The sequence below is a fragment of the Marmota marmota genome, unplaced genomic scaffold (genome assembly GCF_001458135.2).
Source record: "Marmota marmota marmota unplaced genomic scaffold, marMar, whole genome shotgun sequence".
Taxonomy (NCBI): domain Eukaryota; kingdom Metazoa; phylum Chordata; class Mammalia; order Rodentia; family Sciuridae; genus Marmota; species Marmota marmota.
This window is the reverse complement of record NW_026000119.1, coordinates 10,771,477-10,798,983: the sequence shown is the minus strand read 5'-3', so window position 1 is coordinate 10,798,983 and position 27,507 is coordinate 10,771,477. Positions and strand designations below refer to the sequence as shown.

The 27,507-nt window shown below is 38.0% G+C and overlaps 1 protein-coding gene across 1 annotated transcript; it reads right to left on the bottom strand.

The window, feature by feature from the left end:
- On the bottom strand, nucleotides 1–27,507 carry LOC107153637 (broad substrate specificity ATP-binding cassette transporter ABCG2-like). The gene is given in 11 exon segments (XM_048784714.1): nucleotides 1–69; nucleotides 1,838–1,925; nucleotides 2,600–2,682; nucleotides 9,787–10,034; nucleotides 10,338–10,427; nucleotides 13,891–14,042; nucleotides 18,424–18,560; nucleotides 21,023–21,175; nucleotides 21,731–21,845; nucleotides 22,428–22,487; nucleotides 27,317–27,507. Coding segments are annotated over 11 exon segments (1,386 nt in total).

Below are 27,507 nucleotides of genomic sequence, written 5' to 3'. Positions count from 1 at the left end.
CTAAAGAGCTTCACAGCAAACACGCTGTTGAGACACTGGTGGACCATCAGGACGAACAGCACTGCTGCTCTGTCAGGACAGAATGGGAACAAAAGCACCTCAGTCAACTCAACACTCTTAGGTTGGTTTCTTCCCACAGAACTCCTTCCAGAAATAATGTAACATCAAATATATTTTAAAAAGAAAAGTAGAGCTCTTTAAATTTAAACAGATAGGGAAGGTATGACCCTCTCTAGTTGCTCCCCCAGCTCAGTGGTGCCCCTGTGACTCCACACTATGGCACATATTGAAATACCAGTTTGGGGTTGCTGTGCACTGACTTGTATCCTCTAAAATTCATATGTTGAAGAGATAGTCCCCAATGTGACAGTCCTGGGAGGTAGGTCCTTAGGGAAGTAATAAGGTTTAGATGAGGTCATGAGAGTGGAGCCCCCATGATGGAATCAGTGAATTGGTGAAGAGGAAGAACACCAGCTGCTCTCTGCCATGAGAGGATGCCCAGTGAAGGCCCCATTTAAGAGCCAGAGAGGCACCTTCATGGGAGCCTGACCTGCTGGAAGTGAGCACTGACCCCCAGACTTCCAGATTCTAGTACTGAGAGAAAATAAATTTCTGTTGTTTAAGCCACACACACACAAAACAAACAAACAAACAGACAACAACAAAAAAAAAACAACATGGGATTTTGCTATGACAACCTGAGGTAACAACAACAACAACAACAAACTACAACAACAAAAGAACCCCTCTTCATCTTCAGTTTAATTCACAAAAACGCTGAGTATCATTCCTAACATATGAAAAGTGAAACATTAACCTAAATAAAACTCCCAAGGATTAAAATATTTAATTATCAATTGAGGTGACTTTAAAGTGAAGTAATAAGAAAATAAGACATGTGGAAGAAAATGAGATGGTGAAAGAAACCTGCTTTCGGCTCTTTACTGCGGTCACCCAGGACAGGACCATCAGTAGCCTTGACAGTTATCCTAGATATGGGACAGCCACTTTCCTACAGGATTTCCAAAGTGCTCAAAACAGAAATCAATCTCATGCTTATTCATAATAAAAAAGTAACTTGATCATATGTATGAAGACTATTAATGCTTATTTCTTCATAAATAATTTAGGTTTAGAAAGAAAAGCGCTCGCCTAATTTACACTTCAACAGAAATAAGGATTTCCTAAGGGAGGGGCTTCCCTTCCTAACCAAACAACTGAACTGACAGTGAAAACCAGCCTAGAGAGAAGTGGTTCTCTAAACATGCATTATGATGGGAGATCTCTGACATTGTTGAGAATCTAACTCAGAATATGATGAAGCTGTTTAAAATGACATCCTGGAATGAAAACTTCTAGGGCACATTATGACTGAAACTAGAAAGGATCATAACATTGACAAGTACTTTCCAAATGAGAGTTAGGAAGAACTCAGTCCCATCCACGTGTCCTATACTCCGAAGTCATTCCAATAGAAACCTTAAAGGAAATTGGCTCACAAACTCCAACAGATCAACTGGATTATATCAAAATTAAAAACAGCTGTGCATAAAACACACTATCAACAGAGATAAGAACCCCATGAAATGGGATAAAATATGTGTAAGTCATGTATCTGAAAAGGTATTAATAATTCATAAGTATAAAGGATTCCAACTCTGCAGCAACAACAACAAAACCCCCAAAACTAAATAATTCTATTTTAAACTTGGCAAAGAACTTAAAACAGACATATCTCTAAAGATCCTATAACCTCTGTTATTTCAAAAAAGAAAAAAAAGAATCAGTTTTGATGAGAAGGTGGAGAAATTGAAACTCTGTACGCTTCTGGTTTTACCCAATGTAAAATGAAGTAGAAGTGTATGGCAATAGTTCTGAAAATCAACAGAATTTCCACATGATTCAGAAATTCTACTTCTGGGTATCTGTTTGAACAAAGAATTCAAACATGTATGTATATGCCCATAGCAGGATCACACAAATAGCCAAAACATGTAAACAACAGATTTTCAGCAATGGATAATTGGAAAAATAAAATGTAGAATACACATATGATAGAATATTCCTCAGCCTTAAAACTGAAAAGAAATTATAATACCTGCTACAATTTAGACCCTTGAGGACATTATGCTAAAGAAAATAAGGAAGTCATGAAAAGATGAGTACTATATGATTTCACATTTGTGAGGTTCCTGTAATAGCCAAGTTCAAAAAAATTTGATAGGAAGTTAAAGATGGTTACAGAGGTGGGAGAGGTGTGTATGGGTGCTTATTCATTAGGTGGGTTGAAGATTCTACCTTGGAAGATGAAGTTGCTCTGGATTGGATGACAGTTTATGTGAATGTACTTGATGCCTCCCAAATATGCACTTAAAAATGGTTAAGTATACAAGATGTGTGTAATTTACCACCACACACATTCATACCTGAGCAAAACCAAAACTTAGCTGTTCCATTGATTTGTAATACACTAACTGATGCTACCCCATAATAAAACAGCAACATTTACCCTGTATTGTCATAAAAATTCTTAATGGGTATCTTTGAGCCTGAACAAAATGTCAGAATTTTCTCAAAATCAAGATCCAAATTTACTTACCTAAGTTGGATTTCAATAGAATGATCCATCAGCAAAAGGAAAGTGGTACCTATCACGAGTCCCAGAATGAATGTGGCAATTATCTTTTCAAAGAGAAAAAATGAAAATAAGAAGGAAAGAGTTTCAATTGCATGTAAAAATTTCATTATTATAAAATATATGGCTACCCAATCAAATCTCTCCACTAAGATGCACACTTTAAATTATGTGGCCACAGTATCACTGCTTTCTAAGTCATATTGAAAATGTGAAGATTCTGTTGTTTGGGCACTGACAGGACGAGAGGACTAGACAAGGTAAGATTGTCCAGGCATAGTGAGCTGCAGCAGAGTGATGCAGGTGTGGGGAAAGTAATTTCAGAAACAAATTCAGAGTTTTGATGGAACAAGCTCTCAACTTTTATGCCAGTGAACTTCAGCTTTATGCTTGAAGAGGTTCAAGTCAAAACAGGAAGCTTCACTCTGATCAGTAGAAATACATAAAATTTCAATAAAAGAATGCTGGCCTAGCATGTGACACACATAGACTTTGATCCCCATCTCTTCAAAATGAACAGATAAATAAAAACTTAATACCCCGCCCCCCCCACACACACACACCTAACAAAGGAATTTTGAATGATATGGAAGTAGCAACATGCACCTATTCAACCTGTGCAGAGTCTCCACTTGCCCTGGAAAGCGCATTGTCACTGTCACCAAAGCTTTCAGCCAGCTGAGTATACTCAAAGGTTCCATTACCATCTCCTCTGACATTGCTGGTCTTTCAACCCCAGCCAGTGAGGTCTACAGTATACTTGGCACACCCAAGCCTCCAATTCTTTGCCATTCTCACCCATCTTCACCTATTTAGTCTGTGTAAATGGGTCCCAGAGAGAATGCACCACCATCACACTTGTTAATAGAATAAAAAGTGACTTAAAAATGCTTTAATTGGCAAAAGGTTAAGGATTACATTGTGATATAGTCAATTGAGGAATTCTACTTATAATTAGTCTTGAATTAAATACAATAACAGAGAAAATTTTGACATAAAGAAAACAAAATATCCTGCCATATATCTTGAAAATGTCAGAGGTAAAGAAAATCTCAGTGTTACCACAATATCCAGCCATGAACTAAATTGTAAAGCACACTATGGCAAGAAGTTAAACAAAATGCAAAAACAGAATCATGATCTGTAAAGGCTAGTTTGTAAAAACTGCACTCTGGAAACAATGTTAATTAAATGTTTCACCCATGACCTGTCCTTAAAATCCCTCTGCTAATAAGAGAAATTTAGGAGGGGACTCATTACCCTACCATTTCCAACACCCTCAGAATATGCTTTGCTTCATTTCAACATATCAGACTTTCAAAATAAATACAGATGGTTCTATGGACATGCAGCATGCTCATGTATACAAGAATCTGTTTTTGTTGTTGTTATTGTTGTTGTTTTTTACACAGTAGGGCTTCTAAGATATTCAGACTTCCCAATAGATGTTCTGCTTTCTTCATTTTTTTGCATTCAAATTTGACATTTAAATTAATATCATTAGATATTAATATCATTAGAATTTTTTCTAGTTATTTTCAAACATATTGTAAAATGATGAATCCTGGGATCATGCCACATTTTCACAAGGTTCACATGTGTTGTTCCTTCTTCCCTGAAGAAAAAGAAAATCATTGAGCAAAATGAACATTTCACCATAGATTAAATGACGCTATCTATGAGCTTTGTGTGTCTGTCCTCTAATCTGTTCAAAACAGATTTAAAAAAGAAATTCTCCAACCACCTTATTCTTCATTTGTTCAAACATACTTAAACAACATTTCTCAAAGTGTGTTCTGAGGGATTGAGGGATGTTTGTAGCTTGCACTAAAAAAAAAAAAAAAAAAAAATCCAAAGTAAAATGTTTAATATGCAAATATGCAAATACACACAATGACTCTCCCAGTGATTAATGATAATGTTGTCTAAGTTGATTTGATAAGAAAACTTGGCACATTAAATAAAAACTAAACCTTTTTCAAATAATCCATTTATACCTACATCTTCCCCATACACCAGCTGGTTAGATGTCAAGTCTGAATCATGTCAATAAATAACTAGACCAGAACAAATTAGAACAGTGAGACAATAAATACAGGATTATCATCAAGAAGCCATAATTCACTTTAGCAACTCTATTTTCAAAAACTTAGAGGAATAAAAATAATAAAAGAATAAAAACCCTTTGCCAAGGGTCAGTAAACTGTGGCCCACAGGCCAAACAGGGCTAGGCTTGTATTTTTCTTAAGCCCATGAACAAAGAATGGTTTTCCATTTTTTTTTTTTTTTTCAATAATTGGGAGGAACTGTAGTGGCATTCTCTCCTCCACAGAAAATCTTTTTTTTTTATTTAAATTTTAATATTTATTTATTTATTTTTAGTTTTCGGCAGACAAAACATCTTTTGTTTATATGTGGTGCTGAGGATGGAACCAGGGCCGCACACATGCCAGGCAAGCATGCTACTGCTTGAGCCACATCCCCAGCCCCACACAGAAAATCTTAATCAAGCTTCTCCAGAGACCCTCACCATAATTGTTCTTAGAGGAGCAGCAAGAATTTCTGCAAAAGAAAATGTGGTTAGGCTTCTGATTTCCTTTTGCTTTATCTTGCAACAACTAAAGGTGTTCCAGGGCCTGGAGGAGATCAGCACTCCAGATTCCGAGCACCACTTACTAGTTTTTGTCAACATTTATAGGCTATCTAGTGTCATAAATTTTCTAGTCTAAAACAATCTATGATTGTTAGTAAGAGTTTTTAGGAGGGAAGCGTGTTTACAAGAGAGTGCCCCAGAGAGACTGGCTCCTCTCAGAAGGCCTCAAACCTTGAGCCTGGAGCCTGCACAGGGGCATTTGCACTTCAAAGGAACGTAATTAGATGCTAGGGAAAGTCCTTTACAATCCAGGGAATGGTGGTAATTAGGTTCCAAAACCAGCTGTGGAGCACAGGGAAGAGGAATCCTCCCTTTCTCCAGCACTAATTTCAGAGAGAGTGTCCTTGGTTTATTTTTGTACTCAGGCCACTACAGTAAAAAACCTACTTTTATGTAGACTTCTGCAAATTGTGAGTCTCTGAGCCCATCCCCCTTCCCATACACTGGGTATGAATTTCTAAAAATTTCTGGACTAGGGGTTCAGAGGGACGGATTGATTTAGGTGAAAGCCCCTCTGGACAGGCTGCAGCCAATAAACCTGCTTTCTGCTGATTCCTCATGTCCAGCCTTGTCTGTCCTACATCAGACGAGGTCAAGAATAATATTTTGTGCAATACTGAACATCTATACAATTCCAAATTCAGTGTCCATGAATAAAGCTTTATTTGAACGCTGCCATGTTCATCAGGTATGTATTAGCTGTGGCTGCTTTTATAAAGAAAAGCAGGGTTGACTACCCAAGACAAATGCCATATGTGGCCCTCAAAGTGCAAAATATTTACCTCTGGGCCTTTACCAAAAAGTGTTTGCCTTCTCCTGAGCAAATATTCCAGAATTTACAAAGCTAAACAAGAATTGTCCTGCTAAGCTCAATTCACAATAGCTAAACTGTGGAACCAACCTAGGTTCCCTTCAACAGATGAATGGATTAAAAAGAATGTGTTATCTCTCTCTCTCTCTCTCTCTCTCTCTCTCTCTCTGTGTGTGTGTGTGTGTGTGTGTGTGTGTGTGTGTGTAGAGCTCAGAATGGAATATTACTCATTCTTAAAGAAGAATTAAATTATAGCATTTGCCTGTAAATGGATGGAGTTGGAGAATATCATGCTAAGCAAAATAAGCCAATACTAAAAAGCCAAAGGCCAAATGTTTTCTCTGATATGCAGCTAATTCACAAGGGTGGGGGAGGGACTCTAGGGAAGAATAGAGTTACTGTAGATTAGGTGAAGGGGAACAAAAGGAGAAGAGGGGGTATTATGGGAGTAGAAAGGATAGTAGAATGAATCAGACCTTATTATCCTATGTACATATATAACTATATGACCAGTGGGATTCTACATCATGTATAACCAGAAGAATGAGAAATCATACTTCATTATATATGATGTATCAAAATGTAGTCTACTGTCATATATAACTAATTAAAACAAATTTTCTAAAAAAGAATTTTCCTGCTAAATTCAGGTAGCTTACAAAGTTCTACCCTTAATCTAGAGGCTGCTTCTTCTTTGAACATTGCTGGAATTCCTTTTGTGGAATTGAGTTCACTGATGAGGCAAGTAGGCTGAACATGCAACCTGGAGCCTCTTGGCCTGGTGTCTGCACCTTAAGGAAGGTTAGACGCAAACCACACACAGTCCCAATGTATTACAAGTAGCTGTGTGGTAATCATGCCCTACCCATAACTGTCTTAGACACTTACATACCCACTGTAGAGGCAAGAAAAAAAACCCTAATACATAAATCACTCTAAAGTATCAATTCACTATATTATTTCTCTTGGTTCATGGATCTAACTCACCTGATGATTTTCCAAATGACATCAGTTCTATTATGAAAGAATACAATGTTACCTTTGGTTGATAGGTTTTACCTTTAGATGTGGTGTCCCCTGAAAGTTCACTTGTGAGGCAACAGAAGAAGGTTTGGAGGAGAAATGATTGGTTTATAGAGTTAGCCTAATCAGTGAATTAATCCCTGATGGGATTTACTGACCTGGTAACTGGAGACAGGTGGGGTGTGGCTGGAGGAGATGGGAATCGGAGTGTGGCTTTGAGGTATATATTTATATTTGGTGAGTGGCTTGTCTCTCTCTCTGCTTCCTGACTACCGTGATGTGAACGGCTTCACTCTGTCACACTCTCCAGCCATGATGTCCTGTCTCACCTTGAGCCAGCCTTCTCTGGACCAAGACCTCTGAAACTGTGAGCCTCAAATAAACTTTTCCTCCCCTAAGGTTGTGCTGGTCGGATCCTTTAGTCACAGCAGCAAAAAAGCTGACCGAACTGTAGGGCACAAAAATGCCTATGCTCTGGGAGAAACGCCAAAGCACAAGGATCAAAAATATTTGCAGAAAAAAAAAAATGTTTCCAGGATGGACAGCATGACTGAAAAGGGGATGCTGGCTCCCAGGGGCACTCGGAAAGCAACAGTACTGAAGTATAAAAAGTGATGTGCTCACACAGGAAAGTCAACAATATGACACATCTGTATACTCCACAGAATGTCAATGACTGATAATAAAATAATAACCCCCAAATAGCCAGCTAAATTAATTTTCTTATAAACAATGGGCCAATGAACTGGGAGAACTAGTTTTGTGTGACATAAGGGCTAAGAATAACTAAAACAATGGCTGGCTCTCTAGCTCAGGGGCAGAGCCATTGCTCAGCATGTGTGAGGCCCTGGGTTCAGTCCCCAGCACTGGGGAGAAACAAAAAGCCCTGAGGAGTGATAATCAATAACTATCACAGAACCAGTAAAAGAATAAGAAAAAAAAATTATCACATATTATTAAGGGAGTTATGTGGACAGTGAATAGTCTTGTTCAGTGTGGTTACTTCCTGTGCATAAATTGCACATTCTTTGAGACATCTTTTGCTTTACCAACATCAGAATCTCTCCATGAAGAGGGTCAATTACAAGGAACAGCATTCTACCTACAGGCTCTACACTCAGACAGTGCACGGAACAAACTACCTTCAGGTGTAGTCAAGTGAAGGAACACTAGGTTCCTTCAACACCTGATATCAAGGGCAAACCAACCCTCATCAATCTACCTTCAGGCCTCTCCCTCCCCTTTGTCTACCTCTCTCTCCTTAAACCTTCCTCATAATCCCCTCTACCAACTGGCATGCTATGTATTTTCTTTGTTCAACTATCATCTCTATCCTCTTAAGAAAATAAGATCTATTCCAGCAGACGGTTTTATTTTTACCCATTTCATTCACTATTGTAGTAGAGTATCTAAATGGAGCATGAGCACTTGGGTTGAATTTTTGGAATGAATCAATAAATGACAGCTTCAAGAAAATGTCATATTTACTTGATATTTTCTTTGCTTCATATTTCTAAAAAAAATAAAAATTGATGAAGATTCCCCATTAGAGTTTGCCTATATCATCAAAAGTTTTGAGTTATGTAGTCCAGGAAAGCACATAAAAGGCATTGCATGAGTAAAAATTTAATTGCCTTTTACCTGTTGTGTTACTCAGCTTTTTGTCATTGGGACAAAACAGCTCTGAAAATCAACTTAAAGGGGATGTTTTGACTTGGATATGAAGTATCCTCCCAAAACCCTCTGTGATGATGCAGGAATATTCAGAGGTAAAATGAACTGTGAAGGCTGTAACCTAATCAGTCCATCCTAGTTGGAATGGAATGTCTGAGTAGTAACTGTGGTCATATGGGATGTGGTGGAAACAGATGGGTCACTGGGGAGCATGCCCTGTGGGGTTGATCTTCCTGGGGCCCCTGCTTCCTGACCACTCCACGTGCTGCCTCACGTTGGGCCCAGAACAATAAAGTCAGTCCTCTATGAAATGAGACTTCTGAAGCTGTGAGCCCCAAATAAACTATTCCTCCTGGAAGTTATTTTGTCTGAGATTTTTGTCACAGAAACACAGACACTGACTAAAACAGTAGATAAGATTTATTTTGGCTCATAGATTCAGAGGTTTCAGTCCATGGTCTCCTGGCTATGTTGTTTGGGGCCTAAAGTGATGTGGCACATCATGGCAGGAGGGCATGATAGCAGAGCTGCTCATCTTACTTCATGTAGCCAGGAAGCAGAGAGGGCAAGGAAGCAGCCAGAGAGAAGATGAACTGTTGCATGGCACCCCTTACCCCAGTGACTTACTTCTTCCAACTAGGCCTCACCTCCTACAGTTTCTCCATCTCCCATTACCCCCATCAAACTATGAATCTCTCAATCAATAAACCAATAAATGAGGTCAGATGATCCAGCCACTTTCCAAGAGCCCCATCTCTGAACACTGCTGCTTATGGGGCTAGGCCTTCAACACATGAGTCTTTGGGGGACATTTCATATCCAAACCATAACACTGGTTCAGTTGACTCTCTATATCTCAAATAGAATGGGAAATGACAAATAAATGGAAGGATTGGTAAAAGATAAAATAATCCTGTTGGAGTCCATATCAGAACCAGATTGCTCTCGTAAAATAATTTTACAGCATAATTAGAAGAATCTGTTAGTTACCTGAGCTATCCAGGTCTGGGGATGATCCACCAAACTTTGGAATGAACGCCAGGTGATGACTGTAAACTGATGACCGAATGGAGTAACATAGGAGATCTCCTTCCTGAATAAGCTCCTCTTGTTCTGATCCTTTGAGAATCTATCCAGTTCAGATTTAGTTTCTTCGTATAGAGAGGATTTGGCATAAAAACCAGCTAATGCTTCTATTATTGACTCTTTTCTACTCAAAGGCACTTCAGTCTTGTTGGCTTTGGAATAAAAGTGGATAACACGTCACAAATTACTGCCTCATTATTAACAGATTACTACTGGTTTCACCAGTTTTTCTTTTTCCTCGTACTTTGTATAACTCTTAACTTGAGTACAAAAAAATTAGCATGCTCATTCATAAATTAAATAAAAATACCCACAGCACTCACTGACAACAAAATCTATATGTTCAGCACACTGTTGGGTAAGTTCACAAGGACATGTTTTAATGAGCTACTGCATTGCCAAACCTCAACCAACTCAGTTGGGCAAAAATATGGATATGTAAGAGATGCACATACCTTCCTGGTCTTCTGACTCTCTCTTTATTGTACCAGTAATGACACCCATGAAGAATTCTGCAGGGCTGATATAGCTATCACAGAAGTAACCTAGAAAAGAAGACACCCCAGAATTTCCACACTACCAAAAGTGCTATACAGTTTTAATGCAATTCCTATTAAAATTCTAATGACATTCTTCATAGAAATAGGAAAAATGATTATGAAATTCATTTGGAAAAATAAAAGGCCCAGAATAACCAAAGCAAACCTTAATGAGAAAAGTGAAGCAGGATGCATCACAATACCAAACCTTAAATTATGCTAGAGAGCTATAGTAACAAAAATGGTATGCTATTGGCACCAAAACAGACATGAAGACCAATGGAACAGAATAGGAGACTTAAGAGACAAGCCCACATAAATACAGTTATCTCATACTAGACAAAGGTGCCATAAAAACATATCAAAAAAAGACAGCCTCTTCAACAAAAATTGTTGGGAAAATTGGAAATCTATATTCAGCAGAATGAAATTGAACCTCTATCTCACTCTGCAAAAGAATTAACACAAAGTGGATCAAGAACCTAGGGATTAGACCAGAGACCTTGAACCTACTAGAAGAAAATGGAGGCCTCTCTCCATCATGTTGGCTTAGAAGCCAACTTCCTCAAAAAGACTCCTAAAGCACAAGAAGTAAAATAAAAAATCAATAAATGGGATGGTATCAATCTGAAAAACTTATTCACAGTAAAAGTAACAACATTGTGAAAAAAGAGCCTACAGAATGGGAGAAATCTTTGCCACCTGTACCTCAGATAGAGCACTAATCTTCAGGATATATAAAGAACTCAGAAAACTTAACACCAAAAAACCAAATAACCCAATCAATAAATGGGCAAAGAATCTAAACAGGCACTTCACAGAAGAAGAAATATAAACGGTCAACAAATACATGAAAATTGTTTAACATCTTCAGCAATTAGAGAAATGCATATTAAAACTACACTGAGATTTTGTATGCCTGTCAAAAGGGAAATTATCAAGAATATAAGTAACAAGCTAGGAGAGGTGGTGCACGCCTGTAATCCTAGTGGCTGGGGAGGCTGAGGTAGGAGTATTGCAAGTTCAAAGCCAGCCTCAGCAAAAGCAATGCACTAAGCAAGTCAGTGAGACCCTGTCTCTAAATAAAATAAAAAATAGTGCTTGGGATGTGACTCAGTGGTCTAGTTCCTCTGAGTTCAATCCCTGGTACCCACCCCCCCAAAAAAGCAGAATATAAGTAATAATATATATTGGCAGGGATGAGGGGCAAGAGGTACACTCATACATTGCTGGTGGGACTGCAAATTAGTGCAACCACTATGGAAAACAGTATGGAGATTCCTCAGAAAACTTGGAATGGAACCACCATTTGACCAACCTATCCCACTCCTTGGTTTATTCCCAAGGACTGAAAGTCAGCATACTATAGTGACATGGTAACATCAATGTTTATAGCAGCTCAATTCACAGAAGCTAAGCTCTGGAACCAACCTGGATGTCCTTCAACAGATGAATGGATAAAGAAAATGGGCTATATATACACCATGGAATATTACTCAGCCATAAAAAAGAATAACATTATGCCTTTTGCTAATAAATGGGTGGAACTGGAGACTATTATGCTAATTGAAATAAACTAATCCTCAAAACCAAAATGTTTATGTTATGTTATCTCTGTTATGCAGATGCTAAACAATAAGAGGTGGGGGAGGAAAGAATAGAAGTTTATTGGATTAGACAAAGGGGAATAAAGGGAAGGGCAGAAGTTGGAAATAAGAAAGACAGTAGAATGAGTTGAAAATAACTTTCTTATACTCATGTCTGAATACACCACCAGTGAAATTCCACATTATTACAACTGCAAGAATCCTAATTAGAATAATTTATACTCAAAGTATGTATGATATTGTCAAAATGTACTCTACCGTCATGTCTATCTAAAACAACAATCTTTAAAAAGTTAATACAGAAAGAAAGGAAGATAAAAAGAAACCCCCCCAAACTTACCCTATGTCTTAGAAAATAGAGAGGACTCACTAAGCCTGACAGAGGTGAGATACTGACTCAATAATTTCTTCCTTATCTTCTTGTTCTCTTTTTCCATCACTAATATATCCTGTGCTTTTATTTATTCAGTCACACAATATTTCAACAAATCTGTTTCCAGTAAATAAAAAAGCATATTTCAAAACATTCTTGAATTCTTTAGAACATCTTACATTAGTCCTTACTTCTCATAATTCTTTAAATCCCAAGTGGCTATCAGTATGCTCTGGTGCTTCTCAGTACTTCCTCAAAAATCTAAATATAGATCCAAGAAAAAAATACTGAGTCTGTGTGTATTGTGCAGCCTGAATTCATCTAGAGAATGTTGGGATAGCAGTATAATTTTTATCAACAGAGATTGCTTCACAACCTACTAAAATCAGAGATTGAAATGATCATCTCTCAAGCTGCTATAATTCCAAAGAGACAACAAATTTACAGAGCAGCATTATCAAGAGAACATGACCAGCACAGCACACCTGAGCTCTCACCTCAACTTCCTGTGGCACAATCATCTAAACTGGCTTGAGCTCTAACTCTTTAGTTCATTTTCCCTGGGTTACCCAGACTTACCTGTGTTTGGTTATTTTTTTAAATGACAGAGATTTAATTAAAATAAATTTTAAAAAAGAGAATGATTAATTACAACTTTATTTTGAGTCATGCAGAAACATCTATAATCATATCCAAAACCTCTAAAATGAAGCAGATAGATAAGCCATTAAAGAAATCAACAATATTTCAATCTGAAATATAAAGAACCAGGCAGCCTGGAAATGTTGGCCTGTTAATGTCAGATTCAGAAAGAGCCATTCTTTTTACTAATAGTCAGTCAAAAGTATTACAATCTACATCTTCAATCTAATGTTACTAGAAAATGCAGCAGTATCTCCATGAACCTCCAGGAAGGCAGAGCACATCACCTGTCGGGGGAAGCCCTGGGAAACCACAATCTGTTACATGGTCAAAAAAGCAATGATTGGGGCTGGGGATATGGCTCAAGTGGTATCGTACTCGCCTAGCATGCATGAGGCACTGGGTTCGATTCCCAGCACCACATAGAAACAAAATAAAGATATTGTGTTCACCTAAAACTAAAATAAATAAATAAATAAATAAAAGCAATGATTTGGGACTTTTAAAATGTTCAACTGACAAAATAACTAGCTGTGAGTCAATTACTAAACTGTCATGGAAAGGTCACCATAACTGGGAAGAGAACAGATAAAATTCCTTGAGAAACACTTATACACACACACACACACACACACACCATGCATACTCAAATAGGAGGAGAGAGATCTAAACAACAAGCAAGTGCTGCAAAATGAAGAAAATTCTGGCACCAAACTGATCAAAAATATTTCAGATTGGTGAAAATCCAGTTAGGTCTATGCAAGGTCTAAAGCACTCTTGCTGACCCCTCGGGTCTCCCCAGGAGTCTATGAAGGAAGGATCTAGTACATGAAAAGGTCAGCGACACCTGCTGATTCGAAGTACTCCAAAGTCTTCTCTGCAGGACCGTGATACATTAATCTTCCTGAGGCCAATAAGGTGAGGCTGTCAAACAGCTGGAAGATGGAATATGAAGGCTGATGAATGATGAAGATGATTATTCATCCCTGCTTTGAAATGCTAAGTGAAAAAGGGAAAATAATGTGTCATTAAACATATGAACTTGAAACTTCTTGGGAAATTATTTTATTCTTGCTAGTAGAGCATTGTCCTCTCAGTTCAACTTGATTTTCTCTTACAAACTTCTCATTTCAACTTATATAGTTGGTAAGTGGTAACCTAAATTCAATGCTTTTATTAAAAAGACTAAAGATTCTTAAAATTGTGTGCACCAAAAATCTAGAATTGGCTAGAATTTTAGTGAAAATGCAGACTCCTAAATAGTCTTCCCAGACAGTGAATTATAATAACAAGAGGTGTGTATAGGGAGTCTGTATTATTAATAAGCATCACAGATTATCTCTAAGTACACTCATTTTGAGGACTAGTTATTGACTAAGGATTAAAAGAATATCATATAACTAATTCTCATTGATCCTTGAAATATTCTGGCTCATTAGGAATTGATTTTTCTTCTGTCCTGTAAATATATTATTACTGAGCACTCAAGACTGTCTTTGCTAAATGCTTTAGAGTTAGACCCATTTCCACTTACACATGTTGTTATAAGGCAGTTCTATTATTATTATTATTATTATTATTTTATTATTATTATTTCCCTCTTTTTACAGGTAAGGCTTAAAAGTCAAGCAACTGACCCAGGATTCACAGTTACTAATGGGGCAAGTTTGAGATCTGAACTCTGATCTAATGCTAAGCTAGGAACACTGCTAAACTATCCTTTATAGAAGTTATTACTTATGGGTAGAAGACACAAAGGCCACAATCACTATTCAAAACATTTATTTAAAATATTTTAAGGAAAAAAAAAAAACAAAAAACAAAAAATAAAATAAAATATTTTAAGAGAAGAATCACTTTAATTTAAAAATTTTATAAGCACCTTATGCATCTAGGAATGTATCCAAGGATGTTCTGACTCAAAGAGAAACACGAGATAGGAATCTCTGATTTCAATATGATGTGGATTAGAAATAACTAATGGCTCCTTGTAAACAAAAAAGAGAGTTACAACCCTATCTGAAAAAGATAAAAGTAGAATATTGAAAGTCCCAATAGGAGTGAAATAAGAAGAGATACTCACAGTGAAACAACAAGGTGAACAAAGTGTGAGGTGGACAGGTCTACTCTTGAGACTATAAGAAGCAGTTCAGCATGACACAACAAGCAGTGTTTATGTGAGTGCTTTTGTTGGTGTTGGTGCTGTACTGGGTGAAGAAGATAACTAAAGTGGGCAACAAAAGCCCATGAAGAACCCTTCACTTAGAAACTGGAACTTTAGTTTAAAGGACATAATGAGTTGGGAAAGGACTGGAGGATGGAAATGGGATTGCCTCGGATCCATACCACTCAAAGTGTGCTCTGAGGACTGGCTGCATCACTGTCAGTACTTACTCTTCAAAACTCCTGAATTTTGAACCCTTCCAGAGACTGACAGACACAGGATCAGCATTTCAACCAGATCCCAGGTGATGAATGTGCACAGCAGTGTTTGGGAGGTCAGAGATCATGCAGAGATCAGAGCTCTCTGCATGAGGAAGGATGTCTGTGTGCTAAGCAGAACAAACCACAAAGAAAATGTCTATGAATTAAAATATCCTACATGTGTTCTGTAATGGAGCCTGAACTCTGGACCCATAACTGGGTATCTTCACTTTTATGTGCAAATGACATTTTAAACTTCAGATGTTTAAACCCATAGATATCTTTCCTTCTGCTGTTTCCTCTCTTCTAGCATAAAGACTTGGTTATAAGGTTATGGGCATCCGAGGAGCAAGATCGTGGCAAAGAAGGGAAGCCATGAAGATGGAGTGTCTGGCAGCTGACAAAAAATCGGCCAGAGAGATTCCAGGGGTGATGGACAAAAGGGAGTGACCAGAACTACCTGGCGACTGGTTCCAGTAAACAATTAAAGTATTCACTGAGCAAGTAAGTAAACACTTTGAGATAATGGGAGCCAAATCTCTCCCTGTCCGAAATCACTTATAAACATAAAAATGGCAAAGACTAAAAATAAGACAGAGGTGTTAGATTGAAATCAGAAATAGTATTATGAATTCATGGGCTTTTCAATATACACACACTAACAGAAACAACTAGAGTTATAGATCTATGTTCGTGCATGTATTTTTATAGAAAAAAAAAATAGATAGGGACTGGGGATGTAGTTCATCAATACAGTGGATAATTAACATACACAGGGCTTTGAGTGATATCCCCAGCACTGGAAACACAAATAAGTAATATATATATATATAACATATAAAGGCCCACATGACATGTTGGTAATCAATATATTTCTAAATAAAATGTGAAAGTATATTTATATTATATATGTGTGTGTGTACATATACAACAAACACATTATACATGTACTTCCCAGTTTACTAAGGACCTAGAAGCAATGCCACTGTGGGATCAGTGAGCACACTGAGCAACCAGATATTGATCTCTAAATATTAACTACTCCAGAATGAACCAGGGCACCGGGAAGAAACTGTTTACTTAGGAAATGTACAAGAGAAGCCTAAAGCAGCATAGTGACCACGAGGTAAATTATTGTAAAAGAATCATTCTGAACATGTGAAAATATCAAAGCCACATTGAAGAATTTTCCACTTGTCAAATCAAGGCATAAGAGCTAGTTGTATTCCCTCAGAAAATGCTAATCATTTCTCAGGGTAAAAATAGTAATTTCAGAGCAGAGATGCCCAGCAGACACCACCACCATCAGATGATGGAGGCTGCTTCCACCTTCAGGGGGCGCATTCCCAGGTGTGTTGCACTGAGAACTCAGCATCCTTTCATGCCTGAGTCAGCTCATGCAACACTCACTGGATGCTCCGAGCAGAGAGTCATACCATGAACTGTTTCAGATTGGAAGAAGAAAGGAAAAGTGTGTTTCTGGAGAGGATCTTGAGGCAGAATGTAAACTGAGACAGTAGGGAGAATTGGTGAAATTTGAGGAGCCCTGGATTAGAACCTGGCAAAGCCATGCTTATTGACTGGGGAGTGCAGACACGATAGTGTGTCCTACCTGATTGGAGTCTGCAGTAAGGAGTATTTGGGGTAAAAGGGCACGAGAGGGAAGGAGAGGCTGCAGATACAGTGAACTGTGACAGTGGGGAATCCAGGTGAGAGGAGTAGGATTTCAGTTGTATTGTTCTTGGAGACTTTCTATCAGTTGGAAATATGTTTCTTTATTTTTAAAGATGAGATATCTAAGTTTCAACTATTGAAAAATTTCCTATAAATGTTCCTTCACACTTTTTTTTTTTCTTGAAGGAAATGTCATTTCTTTAATTTCATTCTTCCACACTTTCCTGCTCCAAATCTCAGCAGTTTGTCTCAATCCTCCCATCTCAACTCAATCCTGAGCTGATCCTGTTGGTTCCCTTGAAAACAGACCCAGAAAGCATCCACTTCTCACCATGACCCTCTTAGTCAAAGCCCAATCATCCTCCAGCAGATCCTTCATGGGGTCCTCCCTCACTCTTGCTCTACTGCACAGTCTTCTCCACAGCCTTTGCTCTGCTCTAAAACTCTCAAAACTTCCTGTGTGCCCCAGGGACAGGAAAAGCCATACTTCTTACATGGTCTACGAGGTCTATGCAATCTGCCACCTGCCCAACTCCACCTCACATCCTAATCTACCTGTGATGGGCTGAACTGCGTACTCCCCAAACTCAGGTGTTGAAACCCTATCCCCCAGTGCTTCTGAATGTGGCCATATTGGACACAGCGTCTTCAAAGAGGTTATTAAGGTTAAATGTGGTCTTTGAAAGTTGTCATCTGTCTTTCCAATTAGGAGCAAATTAGGACAGAGACACACAAGGGAGCTGACATCCATCTACAAGCCAAGGAGAGAGGCCAGGGAAGAAACAATCCTGAGGATGCATCCATCTCAAATTTCTGCCTCTAGAGCCATAAGTAAATTAATTTTTGTTGTTAAGCTCCCAGCCAACCTCTGCTACCCTTAGTTTCTGGGTCTGTCCCTCTGGCCTCTCTCATGTTCCACACACATCAGACATGCTCTGCCTCAGGGCCACTGCCTGCTTCTTTCAACCAGAAGTCTTTCTGAATTTACAGCACATCTGACTCTCTCCCAGCTCATATGTCACATGCTTGTGGTCTTCCCTGACCCTCCTGCTATTTTAAAAAGTTGCCCATTCTCACCATGACCTTCTTTCCCTATGCTAATGTTTCATATTTCTTGAACCATTTCTTGTTTATTCATTGTATCTCACTAACCAAGAAGGAACTTTCTTTTTTTTAGCTTCTGAACTCCTGCACCAAGAATACCAGGTACATAGAAGTGATCAGAGAATAAATAAATGGAAAAACAAAAACAAAAACAAAGCAATGTTGTCATAGCATTTACCTTTTCAGGAGTGTAACAATATCATTTGCTGTGTTCCAGTCTAAACCAGTTGTGGGCTCATCCAGGAACAAGATAGAAGGATCAAGGACCAGCTCCATTCCTATAATAGTCACTTTTCTTAATTCTTTAGATTCCACCTAAAATACAAATTATTATCATCATCCACACAAATGAACATGGTCACTGTCATTTGGCAAATTAACCTGTACCATTCCTCATAGAAACATGTTATCTTATTATGCTGTATATCAAGTAAATGACACCTGGGAGAAGGAGGAGATTTCTCAGTTTACCATATGAATAAGCTGAGGCCCAGTGCAGAGTTGTCAAGTGACTGCACCTGAAATGAAGCTCAGGCTTTTAATAGTCTTGTATATTCCTTACCGAGTCAAGTATTTAGTTTTAAGATAATAAGGTACAACACTAAAGAATATGACTCTGACATAAGGAAATACCTATAAAGATAGGAGAGGAAAAGGAAACTACTCATATTGATCTAACCACCTCCCATTGACACACCACCTCCATAAAATGATCCCAAGTAGATTGATAAGAAGAGAGTCAACTTGGAGCCAGGAGTGTATGCTTTATATTATGCCATTTTAGCATATTTTCAATTTCATAATTTTTTCCCCAAAATGATGCTTTCTACACTTTAACTTACCTTAGAATTCCTGATTCATCTTTTCAGAAAAATCCAGAAAAGTGGATATTCCACTGGGCAAATGGCCCAATCTTTATAACAGTAAATGAGGGGGGAGAGGAGAAAGAAATTTTGGGGGACTTAGGAAGTAGGAAACAGATCTGGGATTTGGAGTCTCCAAACAGATCATAATCAAATGCTACTCATGGCCCTGGATTAGGTACTTTTAACAAATGAAGTATAGAAGATAATTGGGTAGATATATCAAAGTGTCATATACATTTATAAACATCCACAATGAAATCTATTATAATAGATTATATAATTATTGTATAATTATTATAAACTAATAAAAAAATTCTTGAATATAAATATGAACTTGATGCTTAAAAATTTTAAAGTGCTACACAAATACATGATATTACCACTACTATCACTCTAGTTAATTTTACATAGCTCCCTAAATAGATTAAAAAAATAGAAAACCTTCAAAAATATACTAAAAATGTAATTGCTGGGCATGTAGGAAACCTTTGCCTACAGGAGACTTTTCTTGTAGTTTTCTTCTACTTTAAGTAGCAAATTATGACCAAGGACATGAAGTCTTATGATAGTCAGCTTTTGAGAAGCTAGTCAGTACTGAACAGAGATTAATTTGCAAATGAAAAAGTCAACAAGATATTGAATATCAAATGTCTTTCCTATTTTTTCATCTTCCCTTTACATCCATGTTTATTTACAACCTTTAAAACAAAAAATAATTTTTAAGGTTAAGAAAAGCATAAGAATTGTGAAATTAAAAAATCATTTTTATTAAATCTTCATTAATCATTAATCTAAAGCAATTGTCTATTGTATCTTTAATAATACAAATGATTGTGAAAAAGAGATGGACTTCAAACAGTTGATGATACAGAAACATTTTTCAGTTTGTTCATTGATAATTGTTTTGGTAAGGTAAGGAAATGTGCTTATTTCTTTTTGTAGTTATGTAACAAAAGGTAAACAAATGAAAAATCCGAAGGAATGGTATTATTAATTATATAGTGACAGTAATTATTAGGTAATCAATCATATCATTTGAATAATCTGGCTATATTTCTACATTTATGTCATGCTTAAATACCATCAAAAGCTAAAAAAAATTATTTGAATCAATTTATTTATAAGATTCTAAGAAGCCAACAGCTGACTTTAGATGAGTATCAGTCCCCTAAATGAATCACTGGGGACTGATTTAGAACAGCCATATTCCATGCTTTTCTAATTATGTCAAAAGTAATCAGAGTGTTATCTATAACTAAAAGAACACATGAAAAAAGAATCCTTAGATTCTTGTCACTTATCAAATCCAGAAGTGTATTTCAAAAAACCATGCAAAAATGTCCCCCAGAAGATGAAAGGGAAGAGGAAAGAGATAAACAAAAAGAAGAAAAGTCAGTGCAAACACATCAAATGATCTGTTTCTTTCTTTTTTTCTTTTTAAAGAGAGAGAGAGTGAGAGAGAATTTTTTAATATTTATTTATTTTTTTGTAGTAACTGGTGGACACAACATCTTTGTTTGTATGTGGTGCTGTTTCTTGACAATGAGGGTGGGAGGACCATGGGAAAGGCCATTTAAGGCTCTCTCCACATAGCCCACTCTCCATCCCCAGGATTACACCATGGTTGAGATTGTTTCTTCACTTAATTTACTGCTTCAAAATAGGAATCTGGTCATTTTTCTCATCACTACAAAAAACTGCCAGTTTTGACCACACACACCTTAGGAAACTACTTGGGGCTGAGGACTTAGCTCAAGTGCTTGCCTCACATGCCCAAGGCCATGGGTTCAATCCCCAGCACCACACACAAAAAAAAAAAAAAAAAAAAATCTAAACTTTAGGAAACTTATGATTAAGGTCACATTGCCCACATAGGGAAGTCCTCTTTACTGGTTTTGATTTTCACATTACCTTTGAATATGCCACTTCACTCATATTTAACTCTGTAATGACTTTGTAGATCCTTATTTTTTTATGCAGGATAGTCATAGTTGTTGGAAGCCAAAGAGAAGCTGAGAACCACAAGTTTTCTACCACTGTCAAGGTGGCCAACATGATGTCATCCTGAAGGCAAACGCCATTTCAATAAAAAAACACTGATTTTTTTTTGTCAGATCATTACTCCAGTGAATGTAAGTTAATGCACAAAAATAACAAACCCAAGAAAAATTTCTAGGTAATGGTGAACTTTCAACTCTAAACATCTCAGTGACTCCACACAGAGCTTCAGAGCCCAGGAAATAATTTTCCTTCCCTATCTGCACACCCAGATGGAATACAGGTGATTGTGGTGACTTCTAAAAACTTCCAGAATGCTTTGTATGAGGATTTCATGGGGGCTTCTTTTAGGAGAAAAAGAAAGGTGAAGGAAGGGCAAAAAGGACAATAGTAGACCCTTTTGGAAATCTAGAATTGCTACCACTGCCTACAGGTTCATATTCCAGGTTTTTTCTGCCTCTACTTTTAACTCCTCCCTCGGTCTTAAAGGAGATTATGTAAAGGTGGTGTAAAGAAAGTTGGTTCTGAGCATGTTCAATTGGAAGCATGCTAAACTATAAGCCAAGGCTCTTCCTAAACAGAAACAGGGGAAATCTAAAAGGAAAACCCACTAATACTTACCTGTACCACATATCTTGAATTACATTGGAAATTGGCCTCCTCATGTACTCCGTGTACCCAGACATCTCCAGATAAACCCCTTGGATCTTTCCTTGCAGCTAAGACATCTAGCAACCTATAATAGGACATATTTGTTGTGAGTTTTCCTTCCTACAAAGGCCACATCTCTCACCTATTCTGAATTCAAATTCTGTTCATGTTAGAAAATGAACCAGTTAAAAAGTTCTGTGCTTTAATGTGTGTGTGTACATGCACACACACAAATTCTTTATTTCCTTTTCATCATGTGCTATAAGAAAGCCCCAAAACAGTAAAGCAAGACATTACTGGCTTATCTAGTATAACCCTTTCAAATGATCCTCACCTCAATGGACCCAATCCAGGCAGTAGGCACATTTATCTCTGATGTATGCCTTCACTGAGACCTTCAGCTCCTTTTCTACCCTTTTAATAGTATTTCCTTATCTTTCTTCCTCATTACCTCATAACATGGCCAACTGCTATTTGCTAATGATCTTATTATGCTCTGTTTGTAACACCAAATTTAATAAGACTATCTGATATTAGATTAAAGCTAGTCCAAATACAAGTTATCCTCAAGACCCAAGACAGGACATGAACAGAAAATGCATATGATTTGTAAAAGCACACAGAAACAGGACCAAAAAGACTTATTTACACTTTCTTTTGTACTCACAAAGATTTGCTTCCACTTGAGGGTCCCATGATGGCATTAAGGCCAGGTTTCATGACTCCACTGTAAACACAAAAACATATTGATGTATTATTTCACTTTTTAAAGAGTTCTATTGTTGTGGGGACAAACAAGGCAAGGCACCGAAGATAGCAGAAAACAGTTTTATTTGGCTGCAGCCAGGTTCAGAGGGCATAGCTTTTGCTGTAATCAATTAATCCCCTGAACCCTGAGTTCAGGGAGTTTCAGAGTTTTATACCTAGTGTGTAAGGGGAGGGGCTCAGAAGTTCACATAAAAGCAGCTTTTTCTTTCACTGTTCTGGGCAAATTAACTCTTCAAGGACAACACCTGAGAAGGGGAGAGCTTCTTCTCCCCTTTCTTTCCTCCCCCTGCCAGCTGTTACCCATGGAGCCCATTTGTAACTTATCTTAAAAATGTAGACATCTCCATGAAGCCCAGCTCAAGGCCAGAGGCCTTGTTTGAACATTTCTTCAAAATATTATACTGGAAATGTTTGTGAAAAACAAGTAAGGGAGTGTCCAGCACCTGGAGTGCTGGTATCTTCTCAGCCAATGGCCAAGTAAACAGGGCAACACAAAAATAGGAAGTTAATCTACATTGGACTCTTTCTCAGAGACTCTTTTGCTGATAGTCCTAAAATCAGCCGTGGGTAAGAGTGCTTTTCTGTGGAGAAAGGGGGTGCCACTTCACTATGGTTTAAGGTCTGCATTGAATATATTCATTGAAGGCTGATGAAATTGCAGAAAGATAACAAGCATCACAGCTCAAAGAAAAACATCATTAATTAAAAGTTTAGCATACATAGGATATCAATCACTAGTCAGGAACTATAAGAAAAATACCTTAGAGCTCTGAAAATTCTTTTCACTTATTCTTGAAACCACTAATCCCTTTTGGGAAATGACACACTCCATGTCCACAGTCCATGAAATAATTAGCTAATTCTCATGGATAATCTCCATGACTCTTACTCTTCTTAAAATAGTTTCTGAATAATGTTTGATGCTTAGCCTCTTCAAATCCTGCTTCCCAGTCAAGTTACACACAATTAATGAACCAATTATTTGTAGACTCTCAGCAATAGTGTCCTCACTTTTAAAATGTATTCAGAACAAAATCAACACATCGTAAGTATCATCTGTGATAATAAAAACAAATGTGACTCCATTTTGTTTTGTGACTCCATTCTGTAAAACAACCATGCTGAGTACAAGGGTCATGACTGGGGCAAGATGTTCTTTTCCTTTTGCTATAGAAACCTTTAAGAACAGGGAACTACCTAATGGGGCATTGTTTCTATAACTAGGGTAACGGGGGCTCTGTTTCTGTAACTGGGGTGATTAGGCTAGCTGTGATTGGTTAGGCTTCCTGCCGCTTGACTGCACTGTCCTGCTTCTGTAACCTGGCTTGCTTGCATTGGCTAGACCCCCCGAACATCCCTTTTGCGGCGTTCAGGCTTATAAGGAGTGCCCTTGCAATTGTTCGGGGTGATCAGGGGAACAGCTTTATGTTCTGGTCAGCTGCCACCAATGTGCTTCAATAAAGGCTTGATTCAATTATATGTGAGTGGTCTGGAAGTCAATTTATGAAACCCTGGGATGAAGCTTTAACTATAACAATCAAAGACTGTAACAAAGCACTCCAGAGTATAAGAAGCTATCACCTGTTCTTTACATTTGAGAAAAATATCTTACCAATTAACAAAGCAAAACACACACCATGATAGATGATTTACTGCTTTGTTCAGTTTCTGATAAATGGACTGGAAATTGCTCTGCATCCTTCTAGCATGGATGTCCTTTAGGGATGCACAGGAACAGAACACATACAAGTATGTTTCAATTAAATTAAGTGTGTGCATGAGGGTAGGGAACACTCAGAGTAGAAGGAGGTGTAGCAGTATAGACTGTGTTAAGACCCAAGATAAAGTCAGAGTAGCAGTATAGACTGTGTTAGGTCCCAAGATAAAGTCAAATGAGCTGAATTTAGTCCTAAATAAAAGAGGTAAAATTACCAAGAGGAACCAAATGGAGGGAGAGACCTAAAGGCAGGAACACTGCAGGTGCACAGAAATGATGAAACAGTGGTCTGACTTCACCCATTCATAGTTCTGGTGTCTATGCCAGTCTCTCTTCAGAATTGCTGTGTACATCAAGATGTCTTGTTTTACAGTGGAATCAGTCTTTAATCTAAGCACAAGATCAAAGCCAACAGCTGTGCTTCCTCATATACTGATTCCCAGGGATGTGTTCCAGCACATCTGCCCCACAGCACTCATATCCATTAGGATTTTGGTATTCATGGCCTGGGACACCTGATCTGTCTCACAATGATACTAGGGCTGCTGGGGACTGGGGTGAAATGTGATTTTCACTTTGCTCATTGACTGAGGAGGATCTCATTCAATCACTGGACTACCATAATGAGAATGTGGTAAACCAGGAACAGGCTGTGACACAGAAAAATCTTACTCTTGTGGTAACCTTCCTCTGCTAGTGTAAAGACATGCTAGTGACTGGGTATGTCTGGGGGTATAGGTCAGTGTTAGAATATAGGTCAGTGTTAGAGTGGGTAATTAGCATGCAGGAAGTCTCAGGTTCAATAATTAGCAACCCTCCAAATTCAAAATGCTTGGGTAAACACTCAAAATGCATTTTTCTACAGTTACATTTTTTATTAATTTTTTAAATTAACCTAGCAACTGCTTCTAAAATAAGCAGAAACAAAACTTATTATTTTCTATTGCCTAGAAAACTCCCCAGGTTTTTAAGAAATGAACTCAAGGAAGGAACAAGACATCCTGAATGACTCAGCCAGAAACTGAATATGAATGCGTTAAGACAAAACATTTCACAGGTACTGTTTTGTTTGGCTTTCTCTAACACTTAAACCCCACTGTTATAGCAAACAGCGGTAGGGGTAGAATCCTAAATGCCACAGTTCCAATGTGGAACAGTGGCTAATTCCACATCCATTCAGGCAACACAATCATGACCTGCCTATTCTGTATGGACAAGATACTCGTCTAGGACATGGGCTAGTGGTGAGAATAAATCAAGCAGATCAAACAAAGTCCCAGACCCAGACCCCTGAAGTACACATTCTAGTCCAGAGATAAGCACCCTACAGCTTGTCACTTATTTTCTATTTTCACAAACACTGTGTGTCCCAACTGGCAGGACACATCAACGTGGGCCTCGAACCTAGGTGGGGAGGAATGAAGGGACAAGAGACACAGAAGGATGACAGCAAGACAGGAGTTCTGATCAAGCTGCAAACTTTTATTGTTCACACAGGGGTATTTATATGCTGGGGATGGGGAAGCTCTCTTATCGGCAGTTGCTGGATGTCTGCACAAGGTGAGATAACCGCAGGATGTTTCAGGAAGATAGGTGGCCGCAGGATGTCTCAGGGAGATAGATGGCTGCAGGGTGTCTCCCAGGCAGGATGTCTCCCAGGGGGCTGTTTCTTGTAAATGTCAGGCTATTCTTTGAAGGAGAACTTCCTTCTAGCCCCTGACAACTGTGATTGGATAGAGCCATGCTCATTGGTTTAAATACAGTCTAGAGCTGCTTTCATGCTACAATGACAGTTAAGTCCATCAACTATGCTCCACCATTCTTGGTCTCCCCATCCTCTCTCCACCTTTCTCTAGCCCCTTACAAGCCATTCCCCCCTTATTTTCTCCTTTACAGCTTGTGCCTGGAGAGCTCTTCCCTCATACTGTAAACCCACACCAACTAGACTGTGTCTTATTGTTACCACTTTTCTCTCCTGCCCTCCACCATTACACACAGCACACTGAATCCCAAATACTGAGTACATGACATAAAAGGCACCTAAATAACACCTGTTAGATCTATTACATTTTACTGGATAAAGGTCCACTCTTTGGTATTGTTTTGTTAATGGTCAGAAGAGGTAAATGTCATTCCTGGGGCATAGTCAACCTACACACACACACACACACACACACACACACACACACACAATTTTTATTTTCTCAGTCTCCATGCACCTGGCTCTCCAAAGAAAGGTGAGGGGCTTCTGCTCTGTGTCTGAATATTTCTATCAATCATAGCAAACAATGCAGGGAAACTGCTCTAGTTTTCTGAATCTCACTAGACTACAAGGTTTCCAAGAACAGAGGGCATATCTCTGTCCACTAGCATCTTGTACAGCACCAGGCATCTACTAGGCAAAGTCTAAAATGTATAAAAGAGGCAGAACACCCTCACTCCTTGAGAAACCAGGATACAGGCTATGCTCCCTTCTCCCCGCCAGGAGAGGTCTGAGTTACTATTTTTTAAATAAAACATGCTTTATGTTTGCCTCGGTGTGCTTCTCTAATGTTATACTTCAACATTTGAGGAAGTGGAACTCATCATTGATAGCTCGTGGTATCACAACCTAAAATGTGTCTGTCTCAGAAAGCACATTGGAGTAGTGAAATAAAAACATGTTCTATTTCATTGTTTGGAAAAATTAGGGTTACAATTATATCCCGACAATCAAAAAGCAATAAACTATACCACCAGGCCTTTTTCCAACAAAATACAAGGCTTATCTATGAAAAACCAAATGGCATATTAATTGTTCAGTTTCTCAAAGAAAGATTGATGCCCAGGGTATAACCACTTTTAGGAATGTTTTTTCATTTCAGTTCCTTTCAAAGCTAAACACATACTTAACAAGTAATCCAATCATTTCAGTCCTAGTTTAGCCCCAAAGAAATGAAAGCATTTATCAATATATCTGTATAATCTAAATCTTAAAAATAAATATTCATAGCAATTTATTGGTAATAGCCAAAACCTGGAAGTTCACTATAGTTCAATAAAGTGGTCCTTTAAAAAGTTCATGCCCATACTTGAGATCTGATAGTTTCTGTTTCTCAGTTGTTTTCTGATTAAACAGAAAGCCTCTCTTCTCTTTTACATAATAACAGATGTTGTGAAAATTTAACATAGGCCCTTTCTGGTCACTGGTGGTCATCCCAGGTTGGTCATCAGAGTTTCTTTGCGACATGTGGATTAAAACCAGGTCATTGTTGGAAGACAT